The sequence below is a fragment of the Leuresthes tenuis genome, unplaced genomic scaffold, assembly GCF_036924035.1.
Source record: "Leuresthes tenuis unplaced genomic scaffold, fLeuTen1.0.hap1 SCAF_9, whole genome shotgun sequence".
Taxonomy (NCBI): domain Eukaryota; kingdom Metazoa; phylum Chordata; class Actinopteri; order Atheriniformes; family Atherinopsidae; genus Leuresthes; species Leuresthes tenuis.
In genome coordinates this window covers 24,917,169-24,939,046 of record NW_027325363.1, presented here as the reverse complement: position 1 = coordinate 24,939,046, position 21,878 = coordinate 24,917,169, and the positions used below count along the sequence as shown (strand labels likewise).

At 41.9% G+C, this 21,878-nt stretch overlaps 1 protein-coding gene across 2 annotated transcripts in view; it reads left to right on the top strand.

Moving 5' to 3' along the window:
• The window catches only part of pik3cb (phosphatidylinositol-4,5-bisphosphate 3-kinase, catalytic subunit beta), a 50,102-nt gene extending 28,350 nt beyond the window's left edge, over positions 1-21,752 (top strand). For both annotated transcript variants that reach the window (XM_072392984.1, XM_072392985.1), the window contains 20 exons: positions 753-976; positions 2,577-2,756; positions 3,295-3,462; positions 5,247-5,336; positions 5,498-5,752; positions 5,875-5,971; positions 6,069-6,199; positions 6,555-6,605; positions 7,339-7,527; positions 8,937-9,058; positions 9,345-9,488; positions 9,624-9,723; positions 10,296-10,492; positions 10,576-10,685; positions 10,794-10,872; positions 12,828-12,995; positions 13,088-13,211; positions 14,784-14,929; positions 18,169-18,301; positions 20,076-21,752. In XM_072392984.1, the coding sequence (XP_072249085.1) occupies positions 753-976; positions 2,577-2,756; positions 3,295-3,462; positions 5,247-5,336; positions 5,498-5,752; positions 5,875-5,971; positions 6,069-6,199; positions 6,555-6,605; positions 7,339-7,527; positions 8,937-9,058; positions 9,345-9,488; positions 9,624-9,723; positions 10,296-10,492; positions 10,576-10,685; positions 10,794-10,872; positions 12,828-12,995; positions 13,088-13,211; positions 14,784-14,929; positions 18,169-18,301; positions 20,076-20,213 (2,846 nt within the window). In that variant the 3' untranslated portion in view covers positions 20,214-21,752. The remainder of the gene's footprint in view (positions 1-752; positions 977-2,576; positions 2,757-3,294; positions 3,463-5,246; positions 5,337-5,497; positions 5,753-5,874; positions 5,972-6,068; positions 6,200-6,554; positions 6,606-7,338; positions 7,528-8,936; positions 9,059-9,344; positions 9,489-9,623; positions 9,724-10,295; positions 10,493-10,575; positions 10,686-10,793; positions 10,873-12,827; positions 12,996-13,087; positions 13,212-14,783; positions 14,930-18,168; positions 18,302-20,075) is intronic.
• Positions 21,753-21,878: the final 126 nt, after the last annotated feature.

The window sequence follows — 21,878 nt, the reverse complement described above, 5'->3', positions numbered from 1 at the left end:
TTAAAAGCTCCTGTTAGACCAAAGGCCTTTGCTGGTAAAGTGGAACCTCAACAGGCATGCGTGGATAGTCATTCATATATACACCCCTCACCCACCTCAATGCACAATAACAAAAACAACACTATTACACACAGCCCACTGTGTTTGTCCCCTCCAGATATGCAGTCGCACAAACTTGTGATGTCTTATAATGTCCAGAGACCTTTTTTTTTTTTTTTAGTGCCGAGGGTCATATGAATGTCAAAAGGCTCTAAATGTCAATGTGTTTTCAACAAAGACCAAGGGAGCATTGTGCAGCAATCTTTTTATAAGAAAGAAAAAGTTACACGGGAAGTAGATTAGTACGATCAGCCGATAGTTAATTTGGTATTCGTGTGAGTATTTGGAGGCTCTGCTTTCATTTTAATAGAGGCGAGAAGTGTTTGTCCTCCTTTTTACACATTTACTATTGCGAGCATATGGCATCATTTGTCCTACACGTGTTTGTGCATTTCCCACGAATCAAAAAGTCTGTGCAGCAAAATATGTTCCGTTGAACTTGAATTTAACATCTTTCTTCTCCACAGCTCTTTCTGCTTGACATTTAAACTTTTTTTTTTAGTTAGAGCCCAAAGAGTGTTCTAAAGTCTAGCTTCTTGTAAAGTGAAGATGTTTTCTCAAAGCTCATTATTAGTGTAATCTAAACATTGGTCGGCACTTCAGTTTAAACAGCTTTCTCTCTTACAATGTTGTTCTTTACCGATTGTTTGTAGGTCTTCATGAACTGGATGCCATAAACGACCAGGAAGTGAAGGACTTTCGCAGTAAGATGTTTCGCAGCAGTGAAGAGAGGATGCAACGAGTGCAAATGATGACGTGCACGGAGTGGCTGCAGGCCTGCTTCTCCCCACAGCTGGAGCCAGCAGCAGGATCGGCAGATGGAGTCAATGACCGGCCAGCTGACTTGAAAGTCATTATCCACTTTGACCAGTCCCAGGTGAGGAGCTGCACAGTGCACACTGTTTAAATCAATTTAAATCACTGGGCAGAATACTGCCTTTATTTATTTTTCATATAGAGATGCAACAGTCTTTCTTTCTTTCTTTTTTTGTCCAAAGTATTTCAAAATAAACTGACAACTCTCATGCTCAAATATTTGGTGTCTCTTTGTGCTCTGCTAACAATTTGAGAGGATGATGGCTGGTTTATGTCCTTGTCTAAATTCATATTGTCATTTTCCTTATTAGCTAAAAGAGACTTAAAACAATCAGCTTATTACCGATCCATAGCATAGTTACATTTTTATCTACTTGCACAATGAACCAAGAATAACAATGTGACTTAGTGCACCGCTCAAAGACAAAACCAGCTTGTCTGAGTAGCAAGAGTAGCCATGTGATTCCACCAGTGCATGCTCGTGTTACTGTAGCTCTGCCCTTTTCTGCTCACAGTGGGCAGCTTCACAAAAGTCACGTGATTGATCCCAACTAGCGAGACATGTGACAAGACTAAGTGGGTCAAAACCATCAGTGAAATTATGCCATTCTCTTAGACGATCTCGCATACTGGTAATACATCTCATGGGACCTGAAACGCTGATTAAAATGAACCCCTTTACCTCTCCTCCTCTGCACTCACTTGTCTGTGTCCCTCCATCTGTCTCATTGCCACTTTGATAGAAATTATATTATCTAATAATAAAACAGATGGTCATGTCCCTCCAGACTCTAGTATATCAGCTTTGATCAACATCACAGGCATACAAACACGCACGCACACACATTTACAAAGTCAGGCCATCTGTGCCACTGCGCTCAGGTGGACATTGTCAGGAAGTCTTATTTGGGAGGTCAGACACAATAAGCTCCATTTCAGACAGGAAGTGTGCCGGAACAGTTTATTGTTCAAAAGAGAATCTGGCTGGGAGTTGGTGTGAACCATCCTTCCAGTGATATCATTGGCACTTATGCAGTAGCTAACCTCTGTGTTGTTCACATAATTGCTTCTTGCATTAGCGTCCAATTTGTATTCAATTTACTTTTAAACCTTTTTTTTTCTAGATGGTTCAGATAAGTCAGGAGGTATTTTTCAGTCGGCTCTCTCATGTCCTCTAAATGTTGCAGTTCTACCTTAATGTAGCCACGGTTTTGTTAATTATTAATGGATGACATTTTAATGAAACCTCCAGGAAATTACAATTCCATCTCTGGTATCAGGTCAGCGCTGGGCTATAAATAGCAGAAAGTATTGAGCCTCAGAGCATGTTAGACTGTGAGTGATAACGTATGGAGGAGTCATCTGTGCTTGTCCAACAGAGATCAAGACTTTTTGTGTCATTTTCTTTCCTCTGTACATGCTACCCAACTTCTTACATATAAGCAGAGGAGCCCAGTGAGCATGTTGCTCATCTTCTCTCCCAAACATCTCAATGTTCAGATGACTGGAAGTTTGCTATTTTATCACAAACATCTCTCTTCACTGCCTCATATGATGCAGCTGCAAGGCAGTCTGTGCATTCTCTTGTTGTTTGTTTTTATTCAATTTGCACTTATATTATATAATAATAATAATAATAATAATTTGTTTCCGTCTTTCAGGACTCAACCAGTTTGAAGGTGCCATCGTCTTTCACCCCCTCTGAGCTGATGGAGTTGGCCGTGAGGAAGTGGCTGACCACCCATGCGCCTGAAGAAGAGGAATGGAGGGGTCAGTATGTGCTGAGAGTCAGTCAGTGCCTGGAGTTCCTCTGTGGAGACCATCCCTTGATTCAGTACAAGGTCAGTGGCGACACATGGGACTTGACCCGTTTTTCAGGAGACTGAGATTGTCCTTTTTTAACAGTTGTATATTTGTTTTGGAGTTTTTTTTTTTACTGCAAATTGGCTTGCATGATTTGTATAGGTCTAAGACAGTAACACAGTTATTATTCATGTTGTTATAATAGCTCAAATCTGGCTTGAGACACACTGTTGATAGCTCAGCATTACTATATTTAATAGAGGTGCATTTCTTTAAAGTGTATATATGCTTATGCACAGTTTGTTTCAACATTTTTAGAGAGGATTCAACTTTACAGCTACTCTTAAATGGGCCGTAGTTGGTTTACAGGACATTTCAGTGTAGCATTTAAGAGTAAATGCGCCGTGCACGTAATTATAGACTCCTTTTAAAGTCAAACTTGTCATTCCAGTTTTAAGCTGTTAATGAGGTAACAATAAAGATTTTCTGTAAACGCTTTTGAGAGGCCTCTAAAAATGTAGAGTGGCTTGAATACACTCGTAGCTAAAGCATGCTCCTGTCTCATCTTGTGCACAGTACATCCGTACATGCCTCCAAGCCAAGGAGCCTCCTCACCTCACCCTGGTCCACACAAGCACTGTAAAGACCTTGTTTGACAAGGAAATGTCTGCAATCGGAGCCGTGATTAGTCGCAAGTCCTCCAACCCTCCTTTACCGCTACCTCCCAAGAGAAGAGTTCCCACGGTTAGTCCAGTTTGGCTGAGAGAATGAATGTGCTTGTACGTGCTTCTCACTTCCTTGTTGTGGCAGTCGTGTCTATTGAACATCTGCTGTTATTTTTAAAGTAGCTGTGTTTTGCAGTCTGTTCCACACTATTCAGATTTTCAAGTCGAACAGAATTCATATCCTTCAACTGATTCCACATGCAAATATTGTTTATTGTATAGCTCTGGCTGTGGCATGACTAAATTGACTGTGTTGATGCATACAAGAAATGTTCTCATGTAGACGAGATAGCACTCTGTTAATAATGCCCACTGTTTACTTTGTGACGTTCTTGTTGCACCGAAATAGCTAAAGCACCACCGTTCGATTGATTCACCTGCGCAGAATCACGCAGGTGTGGAGGTTTACCGAGTAAATATGTACTTGGCAGCTGTCACCTGTCTTTTATGAGGAAGAGTTCAAAGTGTGTCAGAGCAAGCCCAAAGCATCCTGCCAGCATTTGCCACGTTGTCAGAAAACATCGGAAGCTCCTCGCTGCTGCTTCCAGGTGCACAGTGATATCACTGCTCAATGTGCGCACCCACATTTCAAATGTCAGGCTCAGTTTAATTGGCCTTGTTGAGAGTCTCCTGGCGTTTTAATTACCTGATGCTGGCGGGCCATAGATGTCTCTTTGATGTATGGTTTAGAAAGAGAATAAATATTACAGGTGTGTCTCACATCAGACATTCCCACGACACTGTTAGAGTAGTTGTTTCCAAACTTTGTTCATATCTTATTTTGCTTTACAGTAAAACAAACCTCACTACTTCTACATTTCTCTGACCACATTTATGACTTGCTGCATGTCACAGTCACTGCACTCAGGATTTATAATCCGTTCAGTCCCGCCGCACTAATCCAGAAAAAGTATGTTCACATGTGGAGCTGAGGTAAAGCAATCCTCTGTGTTTGATGACATTTTATAAGCCTTAAGTGAAACAAACTCTCCTGACACTATTTGGTTATGGGTGAAATCAACATTTCTTTAACTAGTGTTTTAAAAATGGCAGATCACAGATTTCAACTCTGTTTTCATCTCTCTGTATCCAGTACGGTTAATAGTTTCGCTTATCTTGTTTTAATCAACAGAAATATGTCACACTGTACATTTTTCTTTCCACTAAGAAACTTAGTCCTAGCTGTTGACCGATTGACCAACTAAGGTGACACTTAACTTTTTCAGGCTTTAGTTACTTTTAGTTAAAAGTAACTGTTTTTGCAGCGCAATGCAGATCAGAGAGTAATGATTTATTTATGATTTATTTACATGATAGGAGCTGTGTTGTTGTGCATCTGGAAACGTGACTGATAGTCGGTGAAAACAAGCAAGTGAACAGAACAAAGGGACGCTTGTTTTTTGTGACGACATGGTCCAGTACATAGAAATAGATGCAGCCAACAATGGTGTCATATCTGATAAGGACCTATAAATGACATGCACCATCATACTCACATGAGAATTTACACACTGAAGCAAATGTCCACTCAGAAATAGACGCAGCAGACAGCAGGAAGTGTGCTGGTTAGTCATGTTCTTGATTTCTATGCGTCATGTGATGCCATTTGTTCTGCTGACCCTCGCAAATCCACTTGGCTTGACATCACAGTGACCTGCCTGACCTCCCTCATTGTTTGTGTATCTGTGCTGAGAGCTGGTGGGTGTGAAGAGGCAGAGTTCTGTGCATATTTTCACAGTGCATACTGCTAATCCCGCTCAGTCATAGCAGCTCTCTCTTTCTGCTCTCACTTTTCCTTTTCAGCAAGTACAAACGTGTGTGTGGGATGTGTCTAGCCCATTTAAGATAGTCCTGGTGAAAGGCAGCAAGGTGAATGCAGAGGAGACTGCCAAGGTAAATTTGTCTGATTCAGTACATTTATTTTTGTATTATCAACATCTCTGAAAGTATGATTATGTTCCGAGTAGCACGTCGCCACACTTACAAAACCTGAAAACACGGCTGTTGCATAACGCAGCGCAGGATGAAAAATAATGGCATGCCTCAACACACAGGTTCAGGTGAGGGCGGGGCTTTTTCATGGCACAGAGCTGCTGTGCAAGCCGGCGGTGAGCAGTGAGAGTAGCGGACGCTCAGACCATACCTGGAAAGACAGCAGGCTGGAGTTTGACATCTCAGTCTGCGATCTGCCACGCATGACCCGCCTCTGCTTCGCTATTTATGCCGTCATGGATAAGGTGAAGAAGCAGAAGTCCACCAAAAATGCTCACATAAACAAGTACCAGACCATCCGTAAGGCAGGGAAAGTGGTAAGTTGGACCTCCAGTGTTTCTGGTTTGCAGTAGGCCGGAGAAGGGCATTAAGTCTTCGTCAGTTTCCAAACATATGCACAGAACGTGTTAATGAACTAAGAATCGGTTGTATGTTCCAGCACTATCCCATAGCTTGGGTCAACACCATGGTGTTTGACTACAAAGGGCAGCTGAAGACTGGAGACATCATCCTGCACTGCTGGTCTTCCTTTCCTGGTACACTCAATTAAACAAACTGTCTAATATTCAAACAGGATGAAATGAGCTTCAGATTCAGTCAACAAAAGTGTGTGTCTGTCTGTGTCTTACCCAGATGAACTTGAAGAGATGCTAAACCCAATAGGAACTGTTCAGACCAACCCGTACACTGAGAATGCTACCGCGCTGCACATCCACTTCCCAGAATACTCCCCACACCCCATCATCTTTCCTCCTTTTGACAAGGTGAGACTGCACTCTGTCCATCTCACAGAAACATGAACGTTGGACTTTCAGTGCATGCTAATAGGCTTCGATTTGTGACTTAAACGTTAACACTCGAACAAATGACTTCTGAATTGAACATGCATACATATTCGTGCTATTAACCTGAACACTTGATGGAACCAGTGTGGCCTTTTTGAAAGGCATAACTGCAGCAGTGGTACCTAGTGATTATGATGAAGCGGTGGCTATTAGCATGAGAGGATCAGAACGTGCTCCGCTTGCTTAATGCACTGTAGCTGGAAGTGATGCATCAGTGTAGGTTCCCTCACACAGCGCTCACTCATGGTTTTTTTTTGTTGTTGTTTTTTTGCAGATACTGGAAAAAGCTGCAGAGATCGCCAGAGCAAATGACTGCGCTCCTATGGTGAGATATTGTACAATCGGAGATAATTGTGCGAGCACGTTTAAATGATTGCATTCATTCAGAGTAAATACAAGGGTCGAACAACTGAAAATGAAGTAGCACGATTGTTAAATGTTGGCCAGCAACAAGCATCTCTTCCCCCTCACAGACAGCACAAATGGAACCTCTCAAACAGTGGTAGTTTCCTTGGAAACCTTTTATCATTTAGTAGGGTGTTGTAGCAAAAATATTCCACTCCCTCCATCCAAAACTAGACTCTAATCCGATTACTTGTATGTTTTCCTGTCTCTTTGCTCCTCAGCTAAAGCCCCACTCCTGGGTGTGTTACAGTTGGTTATGTAATCCTGTGCTTCACAGAGGGCAGGTCTGCACACAATCCTTTCGTATGAGTTTTATGTATGAGTGGATTTCCACTCACTACAGAGGACTATTTATTTTTCTTGTGAGTCACCTTGTGGTTTAATGTGGAGCTCGGCACAACACTGCTATCACAATTTAATTATGACAGCTACAGTAGGATCCACTTTAAATCAACAGCCTTGAAATGAAGGCCGTTCTTGTTTAGGTAAATCCACTTTTAACTGAGATATTTGAATCATAATCATGGGTGCTTTGTCTGCATTCAAAGCAGTTGATGGAAACTTTGATACGCTGCTGCCCTCCTGTGGTTCTTTAAAGTCACTGCTCTTACTCGTCTTCATGCTCTCTTTTCTCCCTTCATGATCCTTCGCAGGGCCGTGGTGGTAAAAAGTTCCACATAGAATTGAAGGAGATCATGGAACGCGATCCGCTGTCTCAGCTGTGTGAAAACGAGAAGGATTTGATCTGGACACTACGAAATGACTGTCGGGATAATTTTCCTCAGTCGCTACCCAAGCTGCTACTCTCCGTCAAGTGGAGCAAACACGAGGACATGGCCCAGGTCAGCCACCGTACCCGTTAGTTATAGTTTATATAGTTTATAGTTCAAATTTAGATGTCATTCATTGAGCTCTAAGATATTATTGTAGTGTGATAAAAATGAGAAAAATGGATCTTTTAAAGTTCTTACGTGTAACATTTACTGTAATGTGCCAAAATTCATAAATATTCTTTTATCGGTGTGGAAAAAAACAAAAACCAAAAAAAACCTTTGATCTCTGGTGAATTCTCACTGTCTTTGGATTCAGTATCCATTTGTATCGCCCCCTCCCATCCTCCACCCTGTTGCACCACTATTTTACTATAGTAGCCTAGAATGGACAAATAAAACACCGGCTCTAAAGCAGTGATTCAGTGTAGTTTTTCCTTTGTGCTTGAAAAAGGAGGAAGTTGCTTGCAACGTGCAGTTTACGGCTCTGGGTGTCACAATGTCTGACATACTGCAGCTTTTCAATTGAGGACTTACTCAAAGTTCAATAAATGAATAAAAAGGGTGGGGAAAACTTTTAGAAACAACTTTTTGTTTGTTACTTTACAATGTACCAAAACCTCATTTTTACTCTGTATTGAAGTCTCAAAATGTCTTCTTGTAAATTCCCTGCATTATTTTCTTAATATGCCAGATTCAGCTGTTGTTGTTGACTTGACAAAAATCCCGATTGTTGTTGTTTTGCTCAGCGTTACCATGGCAGCAATACAACAGAATTTGAGAGGGGAGCGATTAGATGGCACAGTTTAAATGCCCCACACTGACAGAAAACCACCCTCACCTATACAGTTGACATAATTAGCCTTTAAACAAAAAATGTTTCAAATATTGTGAGGAATGAGGAAAAAACATTTTTTTCTTTCCTTGAATAACTATGCCTTTATTAAAGCTGAAAACAACAAAAGTACAGCAAACTGTAGCGCACCTTAGCAGCTTAGTAAATGTTACTGGGTGCTTTCAAATCAAATTTAAAATGTCTCTTTTATTACTTTAGGACTAATGTTCATTTCTATGATGAGTGAGCACATGGGTGGTCAAGCATTCACAATAAGTATTTGATTCATTCAGCTACCCAGTGACTGCTTATAGGGCGACCGTGGCTCACTGCTTAGAGTGGGTCGTCCACTCTGAGCATTGGAGGTGTGATTCCCAACCGCTTAAAAAGAGTGGTGACCAAGTGGTGCCCTAGTATATGCTCCCCTGACGCTGTGAATGGCTGCCCATCGCTCCAGTGTATAATCTGTCTCCATGAGTGTGTGACCCTGAGCATGTGTGTGTTCAACAGGTGCCAACCTGGATGGGTTAAATGTGGAGGAGTCATTTTGTGTATTTCAGGCATCTACATGACAGTAAAGTCTTAATCTTAATATGTAACTGGCTGAATATTAGATTCTGAATGTATGTGTGTGTGTGTATCTCAGCTGCAGGCACTGCTTCAGATTTGGCCCAAACTGAGTCCCAGAGATGCTTTGGAGCTTCTGGACTTCAACTACCCTGACCAGTACGTCAGAGAGTATGCTGTGGGCTGTCTGCGGGATATGAGGTAAACATTTCCATACGTTTGGGATGATGCACTTTTTGCATATTCAAGCATCTGCTTTCAGTTAAGTTTATCTACTGTAATTCAGTACACACTGTTTAAATTATTCTGCTGTTTTCTGTCTGGTGTGTTTGACTGTAGATGGTACCTGTCTGTTCCTGTCTGCTTGCTTTTTATCCTGCAGACCATTTGAAACGTCATCATGAAGTTTTTGCTAGAAAACAGCCTTTGAGAATGCGTCCTCTTATACTTCTCTCTGTCTGTTCCTGTACCCTTCTCGCCCCGTCAGTGATGAGGAACTGTCGCAGTACCTGCTACAGTTGGTGCAGGTGTTACGTTATGAGCCCTACTATGACTGCGCCCTCACTCACTTCCTGTTAGAGCGTTCTCAAGGGAACCGCAAGATTGGACATTTCCTCTTCTGGCACTTGCGGTGTGTTACTCGTTAAATACACGTGAACATGTCCTCTGAACATTGAAAGTCATGGGGAAAGAGATTAAACACTTTGAGTGTGCAACATTTGAGTGTTTCACTTTGTTCATACCTCTTCTCTGCTGCTCTCTACAGGTCAGAGATCCACATGCCAGCAGTTTCAGTCCAGTTTGCACTCATCCTGGAAGCCTATTGCAGAGGCAGCATCCCTCATATTGAGGTCCTAAAGAAACAGGCAAGCCACCCTCGGTGTCTGATTTATTTGTTGGCTGTTACGCACGTTAACTTACAAGCTGTTGATCAAATAAAATGAGTTATTCTTACAAGCCTGCGAGGCGTTGCCAGAAGACTTGACAGTCTTAAGCTATTTCTTAAAATGTACATTTTTTTAAGCCTCACTTTGTTGATTTTCTTTCTTTTTTTCAATGTGTTTGAGTTTAGTTCATACATATTGATATTTAAAAAATGACGTTGGTCTGTTCTTAACATTGACAAGATGAGATTTATGTGTGTTATTGTCTGAGAATGTGACAGCAGTGTCACCCTTCCTGCACTATAACCTTCGCCCTCAGTAATGTTGGTTTTGACAATCAGTCCTTTGGACACTTCCTACCACTTCCCCATCATTTATCTGACCACTTTCCTGTTGCGGGGAGCAACACAATGTCTGTCTAAAGATAATGCACTCAGCTGTCAGTGCTAGCAGTGATTTATTTCTCAGGATAATTGGCTGATTATTAAAAGAAATTCAAATGTCTGTCCAGTATTTGAACTTTTTCTTTGTCACACGGTCTTTCTCTTTACCAGGTGGAAGCCCTGAGTAAGCTAAAGTCAGTCAATGAGCTAATTAAACTGGGAACTATTAAGAACGCTCGGAGTAAAACCAAGGAGGCAATGCTGACCAAGGAGGCCATGATGACATGTTTAAGACAGAGTGGCTACTCGGAGACTCTGTCAGACCTGCACTCCCCCCTTAATCCCAATGTCCTGCTGTCTGGCATCAAGTAAGATGACTAGTTTTCATATGAAAGTCTCCCCGCTGTCAGATTTGGGATAACCATTTTCCTCTCTGTCATTGTCCCATCAGTGTGGAGAAATGCCGGTACATGGACTCGAAGATGAAACCACTCTGGGTTGTTTACAACAACAAGCTGATGGGTGGAGACACTCTGGGAATCATCTTCAAAAACGGAGACGGTAGGGGGTTGGAACACAGAAGAGAGGGGGGAGTTTCTGAGTAAATAGATATTTCCTCTTCAAATCAAGGCTCCCTCTCACCTTTTCATCTTCACTTTCATCTTCTAGACCTTCGGCAAGACATGTTGACCCTGCAGATTTTAAGGTTAATGGATCTTCTGTGGAAGGAGGCGAATCTGGACCTCAGGTGAGCATTCCTGCGCGTCCATCTGTGTGCTCATGTGCCCGTATGAGTACCGAGGACAGGCTTTTGTAAGGCCTGTTTGTTCCTCCTCTCAGTGGGGAAGGGGAAGCTCTGGTGGGCTGCAGAAGAAAAGACGCACTTAATTACCTCACGCTAGTTTGACCCCCAACGTTCATGCACTCAGACATCCACACACACACTCCCACACTCGGGTTCAATATCTTAGTTACAGCCTAATCAAATCCACACTTTTCACACTTCCTCTCATCATCATCCACTCCAACATCTGGATCTGAGCATTGAGGGGGTTGTTTTGACAGTTGAGCTTTTGGACGGTGCTTCAGGTTACGGAGACTTGGGTTCAGAGTTCGAACACTGGGATTGGATACTGGGAGCAAAAGCAGGGACAATGTAATGAAACCACTATGATATGGTATATTTTCCCACTCGTAACCTTCCCTGTCACTCTGTCTTTTTCTCATCTACTTTAATTCGACACCCATTAACATGAGCAAGAACTGCCTTGAAGGCATTTGGTCTCCATTAAACCTCTTTCAGGCTGCAGAAGAAAGTCTGCATTGAACACTGGGTCATGGCTGTCATATGTGTAAGACTGAGAGGCACCATGTTCATACGCTATAACAGCAAAAGAGCTTTTCCAAAAGAAATGTCCAGATCCCACAAAGTCGAGCTACTGCCATGTTTTAGGAAAAGTTAAAGCGATGCCAGAAGAAAATGTATCATCATCACATATTCTTAATTGCATGGGGTTCTCTCAATTCGCTGTAAATTCTACAATGTTATACAGTCTGACAGTGTATTCCACCCAGTGATCACTGAAATATCCATTTCTGTTCATCTATTATTAAGTAAATATGATTTAAAACCTTCAAAGCTCTAAAACTTTGTAAAGAGAACTTAATTGAACAAGACAAGGAGAGTTATTTTATTCTCTGGAAATAGAATATCTCAGAGTGGTAAAAGTTTGTCAACTTTGACCAAACGTGAGGCTATGGATGGCGTTATGCTCACAAACTGAAGGATTCGCTCGGACCTCAGAAATAGTTGTTGAAGCTCACAGGCTGGAAAGGGTTACAAAAACACCTCTTGAGAGTTTTGGCTCCACAAATCTTACCGCTATATGATTTGCGAATTGGATGAAATTCAACACCATCAATATCCTCCCCAGAAGTAGCAAAAAAAAAAAAAGATCGCTCCGAGAGCATAGCATGTTATTGGATGCCAGGTCCTGAAAGAAATTAGGGGAACTGCCAGTCATCTGCAGTTTTCTTAGGCTCACATGTTTGGTACACTCTGAAGGCTGCTGGAAAAAAGTTTTGTGGAGGGATGAGACCAAAGTGGGACAACGCTGCATTCCAGCTTAGGAAGCTATCCCATCTGTGAGACATGCTGGTGTCATGGTTTGGGCTCCTTTTGCTTGCCATAACTGACGGAACATGTCATTCTAAATTATACCTGCGACGTCTAAAGGAAAATATCGGAACCTTGGTGTCTGGACTGAATCTCCGGAGAAAGTGGGTCATGCAGCAAAGCAACGACTCTTGGCACGCGGGTCTTAAAAAACACTCAAATACTTTGGCGAGAACAGGTCATGGTTGTGGCCTCAGTCCAAAAGAAATGTTTTGGAAGAATCGAAAGCAAGACATTGAAATGTGCAAACCCACCAACATTCCAGGGTTTAAGCTGTCTCTAAAATTCCTTCAGGCCGATGTGCAGGAATGATCACTAGTTACTTATTTTAAATAAACATGGTTTTAAAAAAACGGCCGTAATATGTGTCCAGTTTGCCGTTATTTTTATTTATTTCAGTATTCCCCCATAAAATATCCCAGTATTTATGTGTTCATGTGAAGTGAAACATGTACACTTGTATATGTTACTCATGCAAGTGTAGAAGTAATCATTTTTACTTTTTTTTTTTTTTCTTTCCCATACAGAATCGTACCGTATGGTTGCCTGGCAACAGGAGACCGGACGGGGCTAATAGAGGTAGTCTCATCGGCAGACACAATCGCAAACATCCAGTTGACCAGTAGCAACGTTGCAGCGACTGCAGCATTCAACAAAGATGCTTTGCTTAACTGGCTTAAAGAGAGAAACTCTGGGTAGGATGGAGCTTAAAGGAAGCTTAACAAAGTGTTATTTTCTTTAGAGCATATGTTTATTTATGTTATGTTTATGTGTTGTTTGTCAACAGCGATGCTCTTGATCGAGCCATCGAAGAGTTCACTTTATCGTGCGCAGGCTACTGTGTAGCCACTTACGTCCTGGGCATCGGAGACCGCCACAGTGACAACATCATGGTTCGCAGCACTGGACAGGTTTGACTGTTGTTAAACATACAGTTCAGCTGAAAATTATTAGCCCCCCTATGAAAGTTTAAGGTTTTTTTTTTTGTTTTTTTTTAATTCCCAAGTGCTGTTAAACAGATCAATGACTTTTTTTTAATATAGCTTTTCCAAACATCCTAGTTTTATTTTGGATACTTTCATTAATTTACTTTGCACACAGAAACAAAATAATTTCACAAACTACCAGGGTCAAAATTATTAGCCCCCTAAAGAACTTTTTATTGAGCCAAAGCACAAACCACTGTAGTGCAATCATGTGCTTTACCTTTGTAATGCTCACAGCTTGTAATCAGTCAAGTTAAAACTGAGGGTTGTCCTACACGTTACACACAGTATAAAAACGTCATTAAGGGTTTGAGCTGTCACTTGAGAAAGCATGCCAAAAACAAAAGAATTCAGTTCAGACTTGAGACAAAGAATAGTTGTTGCTCAAAAAGCAGGAGATGGATATACAATGTTATCACAGTCTTTCCAAGTGTCAAGAAGTGGAGTGAGAAGCATCATCAAGAAATCCAAAGAGAGGCGCACAGTACAGAACAAGTCTGGCAGAGGTAGGTAGGGAAAGATTTCAAAGACTCTGGAAAGAAAACTAGTGAGAGATGTGTCTAAAGACCCTAGAACAACTACCAAAACACGAGTTAATGACTGCGCCAAGACAGTAATTGCAGTGTCAAACAAGACAGTCACTAGAGCCCTGTACAGAAATGAGAAACTCCATTTCTACAGAAGAGACACCTTCAAGCCAGACTGAAGTATGCTAAGGACAATCTGGAGAAAGATTATGCATACTGGAGGCGTGTTCTTTTGTCAGATGAGACCAAACAAGAACTCTTTGGCCATAGAGATGCTGCTTATGTTTGGAGAAAGAAGGGAGAAGCGTATAACCCAAAGAACATCGTCCCCTCAGTTGAACACGGTGGTGGGAGTATCATGCTGTGGGGATGCTTCAGTGCGTCTGGAACTGGGAATCTCGCCAAGGTTGAAGGAATCATGAAGAAAGAAGGATATGTGAAGATTTTGAAAGGGTCGTCGCTTTGTCTTCCAACATGACAACAACCCAAAACATGCATCGCTCCTGGTGAAGAGCTGCCTCCAGAAAACCAAAGTGAATAAAGCCCTGACTTGAATCCCAATGTAAATCTGTGGGGTGCACTGAAGACCAAGGTCCATGCTAGAAGAAGAATGGGCTGGGATTCCTCAGGAGATGTGCCAGAGACTTGTTACAAACTACAACAAACGACTGCATGCTGTTATCCAGCAAAAAAGGGTACACAATTGACCATTAGCATCAGGGGGGCTAATAATTTTGACCCTGGTAGTTTTGTGAAATAATTTAGTTTCGGTGTGCAAAGTAAAATAATGTAAGGATCCAAAATAAAACTAGGATGTTTGGAAAAGCTGTGTTAAAAATGCATTGATCTGTTTTACAGCATTTGGGAAATTTTTGATAAAAAAACTTAGGGGGGGGTAATAACTTTACAGCCCGTAATGCAGTCCCTTTTCACATCTTCTCGAGGCTCACCGATTGTCTTGTGTTGTTAGCTTTTTCACATAGACTTTGGTCACATCCTGGGCAACTTCAAGTCCAAGTTTGGCATCAAGAGGGAGCGTGTGCCGTTCATCCTCACGCACGACTTTATTCATGTCATTCAGCAAGGGAAGACGGGATACACAGAAAAATTTGGCAGGTTTGTTCCACTCTGTATTTTTCTTTTTTATCTTCAAACTTTACCTCTAACTTTAGCCTCATCGACGTCGTTGTTTGGACCAGAAAAGAAATTCAATTTAATGCCAAAACAACTGGTTTGTCTGTTATGTTATTCTAAACAGACCTTCAACTTCAACTAACAAAAATAAACAGATATGGCTATCTGTCAACATCCAGATGGGCATTGGTTGGCTCTGCTGACTGCATAAAGATAAGATGCCTTTCTTTTTTGTAGGACTTAATGTTTTCACTTCCCACAGCATAGAAGGAAAAAAGCAGGTACAAGTTATGAGAGAAAATGGGTTTTATTCCATTTGTTTGTTGAGAAAGTAAAGAAGGAGCCCTGCATGAGTTGTAATATAAACAAGAAGAAATATGAAATAATACTGGGCTGCTATGGGATGAGAAAATACACAGAAAGTGGAAGAAATTCTGAACATAACAAAACAGTCGCACCAGAACGTGTTGAAGATTGATAGTGCAGTACCCCGTTCCAACCAGCAGTAGGCAGTAGAGATCCGTGCATGGAAGTCCTCTATGCCGGCCGCTTTGAGGGATGTGCTGGCTTGCAAACAGTTTTATTTAGATAAGAAAAGATGGGGTTTTTTAGATATTTTTTTTATTATTATTTGAAAGAGGAAAGTATTCTCTGGAATACACACAGGTCAGTTGTAAAATATTGATTTAACTCGGACAACAGTAGCAGTGTCGCAGCTTTTTCACACATGGACCATTTCTGCACGAGGCACAAAGGTCAGGCAGTATTTTAGGACAGTCAGCTGCTCAGTTTAGTCTTTCATATTTGTTGTTGTTTTTTTGTTTTTCTTTTTCAGAAAAGTTGGTCCATTTGAATCAGAAACAGCCAAGTGCACGGCTGATGCCACCTCGTGTGAACAACTTGGTGGTTTTATTTTTCAGTTTTATTTCGGATCACATGTGCCCATGTAAACGCAAACTTCTGTATTGTTGTCACTTGAGTTTGTGTACGTGCAGTGTGGCACGTGTAAGTATAGCGTGCAAAGGCTTCATGACGCAGTACTGCCATGCATACAATAAGTACCATGTAAACATCTATGAAGCGTGGAAATACCCGTTGTATGTGATACAGTAATCTGGTATGACCCAGTTGCATATCTACATTGATGGTTGTACCACAGGGGAGTAAATATCTGTAACAAAGTCATGTAAAACATCCAGTGCTTGTGCATCTGTACCACTGTACTGTTAGCACTGCCCATGATATGCCACACAGACTGGACACAGCCAATTACTGAGTATCATAACAAGGGATTTGAAGGAGTTGCTGAAGTTATTTAAAGTTCACTTGCAGACTAATAGGTCCTCATGTACTCTGAATGTAAACCTAACTTATCCAACACCTTGTCTTCATGATGGGACGATGCCGGTGAAGTATGATGATGCCTTGCATGCCTTGTGAGTGTGACCCTGAGAATCATCTTGATATGGCTGGGCGATGAAACGATAACGATAGCTATCATGGAATAACTTTTCCTCGATAGAGATATGAATACTTTTCGATAGAATACGTTCGTCTTTTGACAGACAAAACGAATAACCAATTTTCCGCGCTGGACCAATCACGTGGCTGGAATACCAGCAGCTCGCCGTGGCGTGTTTGTTTGTGCTGCTGCAGCCGTATAAAAAAGAAAACGAGTGCTCCCTAAGAAGAAACAACAGATGCAGCGTAAGGGATGACGTTGTTGATGACATTGTTGATAAGAAGGACCCGAAAAGTTCGGTGGTGTAGAATTTTTTTTTAGGGGTTTTTTTTTTTTTTTGAAGTATTTTGTTTTGTTTTTTTGTTCATCCGACACGAAACATACTGTGAACTGTCGGTAATACGGCTAATCTTTTTCATCACCTGAAGCAGCGCCACCCGTTTGAGCTGTTACAAACACAGCCCAGAACAAGTGCTAATCTGCCCCCAATAACAACGCCCGTGCAGCAGCAACAGAAGACCATAGAGTCTGCTTCATCCAGCGTCATGCCGTAAAATCTAAGAGACACCGTGATATTACAAATGCAGTAGCTTATTGTATTGCAAAAGACTTGGTACCAATAAGCACAATGGGAAAATGTTATGGACCCGACATATATCGATATCGACCGATATAATAAAAATATATATATATATTGTGATGTGATATGACTTTTTCCCATGTCGCCCAGCTCTACATTTTGATCAATTCCTCAAACTGTTTATCTCCAAAACGAGAAATACAGTACTGGGGCATCGCTGTTCTATGCCGGTTCACGAAACTTGCACATTGGGTACCAGGTCACACCGAGCACATCTGCAAATAATCCTGCAGACATACGGAGAGGAGGGGGCGGGGCGAGGGGCGGGGCGAGGGGAGTGGGCGGGGCGGGTGCTGTGCTGTGCAGCATCACCAGTGCTGTGCATTCAAAGCTAAAACGGTGATCGACGGAGTTTCAGTCAAGTTTCATTCATTTTCAGTTGGTGAGGATTATCTATATAAAGCTGGAAAACTGTCGGGTAATTAAAGCTATTTAAGAAGCTTTAATGATCCCACAGTATAACCAGTGAATTTTTGTGTTTGTAGCGAGCGTTTTGAAAGCAGCGTTTTCCTCTGCAGACACTTCAGTGAAACAAAGTCCGGGTCCTTGGTCTCAGACAAGAGGAAATGTTTGTCACCTGTTCTGAACAGTTTGTGGGCAGTGACATTTAGCTCAGTCATCGAGTCTCAGATTACAAACAGTAAAAACAAAACTCCCAACAAAAGCCCCTAACCACACTGATCTACTTTATCTCCAACAGATGCAAGCACCAGAGAGTTCCTACAGCGTTGTTGTGCTTTTCTAGAACTGCTCCTCGTGACAGTGTGAAAATAAACTAACACTGAAGCACATTGGTTTATTTTGAATGTTACTTCTCATTTCATTGAATGTGTCGCATTGTTTCAATCAAAAACAATGATTAGAATTCTTCATTTACATGCAAATCCTTCCGTCGGTCATCATTTTATCATAAAAGACAAAAGCATGGTGTGATGTCTGATTTTCTTTTAAGTCAACAGTTTATTGGTTCCTGGTCACCAGCGACACAAACCACTACAAGAAAAATGATAATCCTGCATCAGACGCATCGTGTGCACACAATGAATTCTGACAGAGATTTTTTTTTTTTTTTTTTGCTCTGCAGCATATGATTATACGTGTCCTTTGTGCTTCTTGTAGTTTCCGTCAGTACTGTGAGGAGGCTTATCTGATTCTGAGGAAAAATGGCAACCTCTTCATCACGCTGTTTGCCCTCATGCTGACTGCTGGACTACCTGAGCTCACCTCGGTCAAAGACATCCAGTACTTAAAGGTATTGCATGCAGAGATGTAGGGGAGCTGGAAAAAATTAAAAATCATAATGTTCTTTGTGCAGAGTTAATGGTTACGGTGCACTTAAACGAAACAGTGTCTTCATGTGAATACGTGCCAGGCATAGATTTTAAATGGTGGAAAGTTTACCCAGTGGAACGTAAGATAGAGTATCTCTGTCACTTCTCTTGTTCTGCTTAAATCATCTCCTTAAATCCATTTAGATAAAATGCTTTCAATAACTTCAACAGCCCTAATAACCAGGAAGTTTATGAAAAGTTGTGTGCAAATCCAAACTGCACCTGGCTCTGTGTTTGTTTCCAAGTTAGACTATGGAATTTAAAAGAAGGATTAGTTATTCAGTGTATATTTTAATATACAATACCCCACAAACACATTTCCAGAAGCTGAGTAGGTAAAAAGAAGCAGCACTGAGGACTGTTGTTTTGAGGAGGAAAAAGTGCAGCCCTGTGGTAATGGTGCGGTATCAAAAAGCCTGTCTTCAAATTGCACAACAGTAATGGTTTGTTGACACATTTTTCTTTTGAGAATCCTCCACACATTCCCTGAGGGGGACAGGTGAGGACTACAGGAAGGCCAGTCCACTGCCTGTACCCTCTTCTTCCTCAGCCATGCCTTTGGAATGGGTGCAGACAGTGGTTTTGGAATTCTGTTGAAAAATTGATGGGAAATTTCTGGAAAAGATGTTTGTCCTGAAGGCAGCACGTGTCACTCTAAAATCTCAATGACCTACAGGTGAACTGTAAAGGAGCTTTTGCCCCATAACCACAATGGTCCAGAGTACATTGGGAAGAAATATCTTAAATACTGACTGATCTGCCCACAAAACACTTTCCTTCTGTGATGGTCCAGCAATTTTTAACTGACTGTGTTACGTTAGTGTGGAACTGTAAGGTTCATGGCTTTGAAATGGTCAGATTCGCTGTATTTAGAAAGAAAACCACAGGAGCAGGTTGACAAGCTGCCGACTTGCGCTGCAGCTCTGATTATGACCGCATCCTTGAAATGACTCAGCTGTCGCTGTGATGTCACTGCCTGTTGCCATGGCTGCTGCTTGGTTGTTACGGTTCTGTTGTGTTTTCTAACTGGCACAACCCTGCTTACAAGCAGCAGTTGATTCAAATGGTAATGGCTGTCTGGAGCACCATCTATCAGCCCACAGCAGCAGCCGAAGTGTTAAACAATAACTAAATCCAACCACAGTGTCACGATCACAGCTGGCAGAGCAGCTGCAGTTGTGCTAACAGCCAGCAGCACCACATTGTAAGAGACAAACATTATACACAGATCACATGAGTTACGACTGCATCAGTCTTTTTGCTGTAGTATAGGCAAAGTGTTTAAATTAATTGGCAGCGTAATAGAGCCATATCTAGGTGATTAGTCATAGTGGGTCAAAATGTTATTTTTTAGGCTTCGTACGACTGCATAATACACTAAATCAATACTGCAAGTTGCTATGTAACATGAGCCTTTTTATCTGGCTGCTCATCACTGAGCAGTGATTTGCTAAGTTAAAGCATGTGTCATACTCTATTGCTAAAGCCGTGTCATTTATACAATCACTATACAAAGCCATGGCTGGAAACAATGTGGACGTAGTGAGCAGTGCATGTATGCATCTGTAATGTAATATGTAATCTGAGACATGTTGTACTGACACTTCTGAAAGGACATGTTATTTTGTGTCTGTGTCATTACTTATCCATCCCCCTGCCTCAGGACTAATTCCTCTCCCGCTCCTCCCTCTTCAGGACTCTCTGGCTCTGGGTAAAACGGACGAGGAGGCCCTGAAGCAGTTCCGCCAGAAGTTTGACGAAGCCCTGAGAGAGAGCTGGACAACCAAGGTGAACTGGATGGCCCACAATGTGGCCAAAGACAACCGCTCCTAGAGTTGCTGAAACTACTTAAAGACTAACAGGAGATGCTGTGAGGGGAACATGTGGGAGGGGCGACAAGTGCCAAGGAGACAGGGTGACACATACCCTGATTTAAAGAAGGGAATGTTGCTGAAATCTGGAACCTGAGCGGATTCACCCCCCAATGTGTGCTGCACATACAGAGTAGACCTGCTCTCTGAAACAGTTCAGTTACCCTGCACCCTTATTTACTGTATCCCTTTAAGCCTTGTACCACCCTGGCATTGTGCCCATGAACTACCAAATTCAGGGTCTTGTGACATTTCTGTGGAATCATGGTAGGTGACGTCATTGCAAGTTTTGCACAGGCACAACAGCTGTTGGAGCACACATCCAAAGGAAGGGAATTGAGGCAGCCACTTTGCCTACAACAAATCTTCAGAGATGACCTGTCCAAATGGACCGACTGGAGCGGGCTGAAGCAACAGTTATCGAAAGCAAAGTTCGGGAGAGGCGGACTTTTGTCATGTACTTGAAACTCTGTTTGAATGAAAGGGACACATTTTTTCTGATACAGATAACGGAGGGGGGCAGGGAGGAAGAGACGAGAAAAAATGGGACCCTCATGTCTTAAAACAGTACGCAACATGACCACAGGAAGTGCAACATGACCACAGGAAGTGCACCGAGACGCTCGCTCCTGCTGTCTTAAAGTGTGCCTCAAAACTGTAGGAAGATTGTATTGTTCATGAGTTTTTCTGTTTGTTTTTTTTTTTGCAGTTTAAGAGTTAGTCATATCGATGTGTCAGACTACTTCACTAGTCCGTACAAAAACTTGTGAGGGAAGCAACAATAAAAGAGGACTGATTGGAGCCTTCCGGTCCACTGTTTGGATCTTTGAACACTGGAATGTTTTTAGAGACATGAGAGTTATTCAAAAGGTCTTTTAATGAACTAAACTCTTTTATTTGTTTGAATGGTTTCACTTAACATTATGAAATCAAAAGCATTACTATCACTACCCCCCCATTTGTCATCTTTTAAAAGGCCATCCACCTCCTCCTAGCAGCCATGTTAAACTCACTGCAGCTGATGCTCTTAACATGTTCAGACCAAAACGAGAAAGTAATTGTCGTAATTTTGTTTGATATGTGCGTTTTTAATGATCTGTTTCCAAACTGAATGTGCAGAAACGTGCCGCTCTTTTTAAGTTTATTTGTTTTTATACAAGCAGATGTGGGCGGAGTCGTGGAGTGGGCGGGGCTTATCAGTGGGGACGTCATACTGCGATGCCTGGCTACTTCCGGTGCTCTCCTAGCATCCGCGTTAGGTTTTTGTGCAATATCAGAGTATATGACCCATATCTTATCATGTAAAACCATGGGCCCAGGCCTAAGCCTATAATCGTTTTGTCTGCTGGTTTATGTGTGATGCAGCTGTATTTCGCACCACTAGCCTTCAGAAGTCTCAGACACTGGATATTGTCAAATGTACAGGCTTTTAATGTTTTGCTGTTGTTTTTTTTTTGTTTGTTTTCATAGTTTTATTAAAGTTATTTTCCACTGCGCCGCATTCCCGCCTGTGGTTCGTGTTCTTGTTCTGCTCGTGGTGTGGGTTGTGCGACCGTGAACCCACTCAGGGCAGCACTGTTTCTGCTTTTAGAGCTGCAATCACTTTTTATTGATTCCAGGCCAGAAA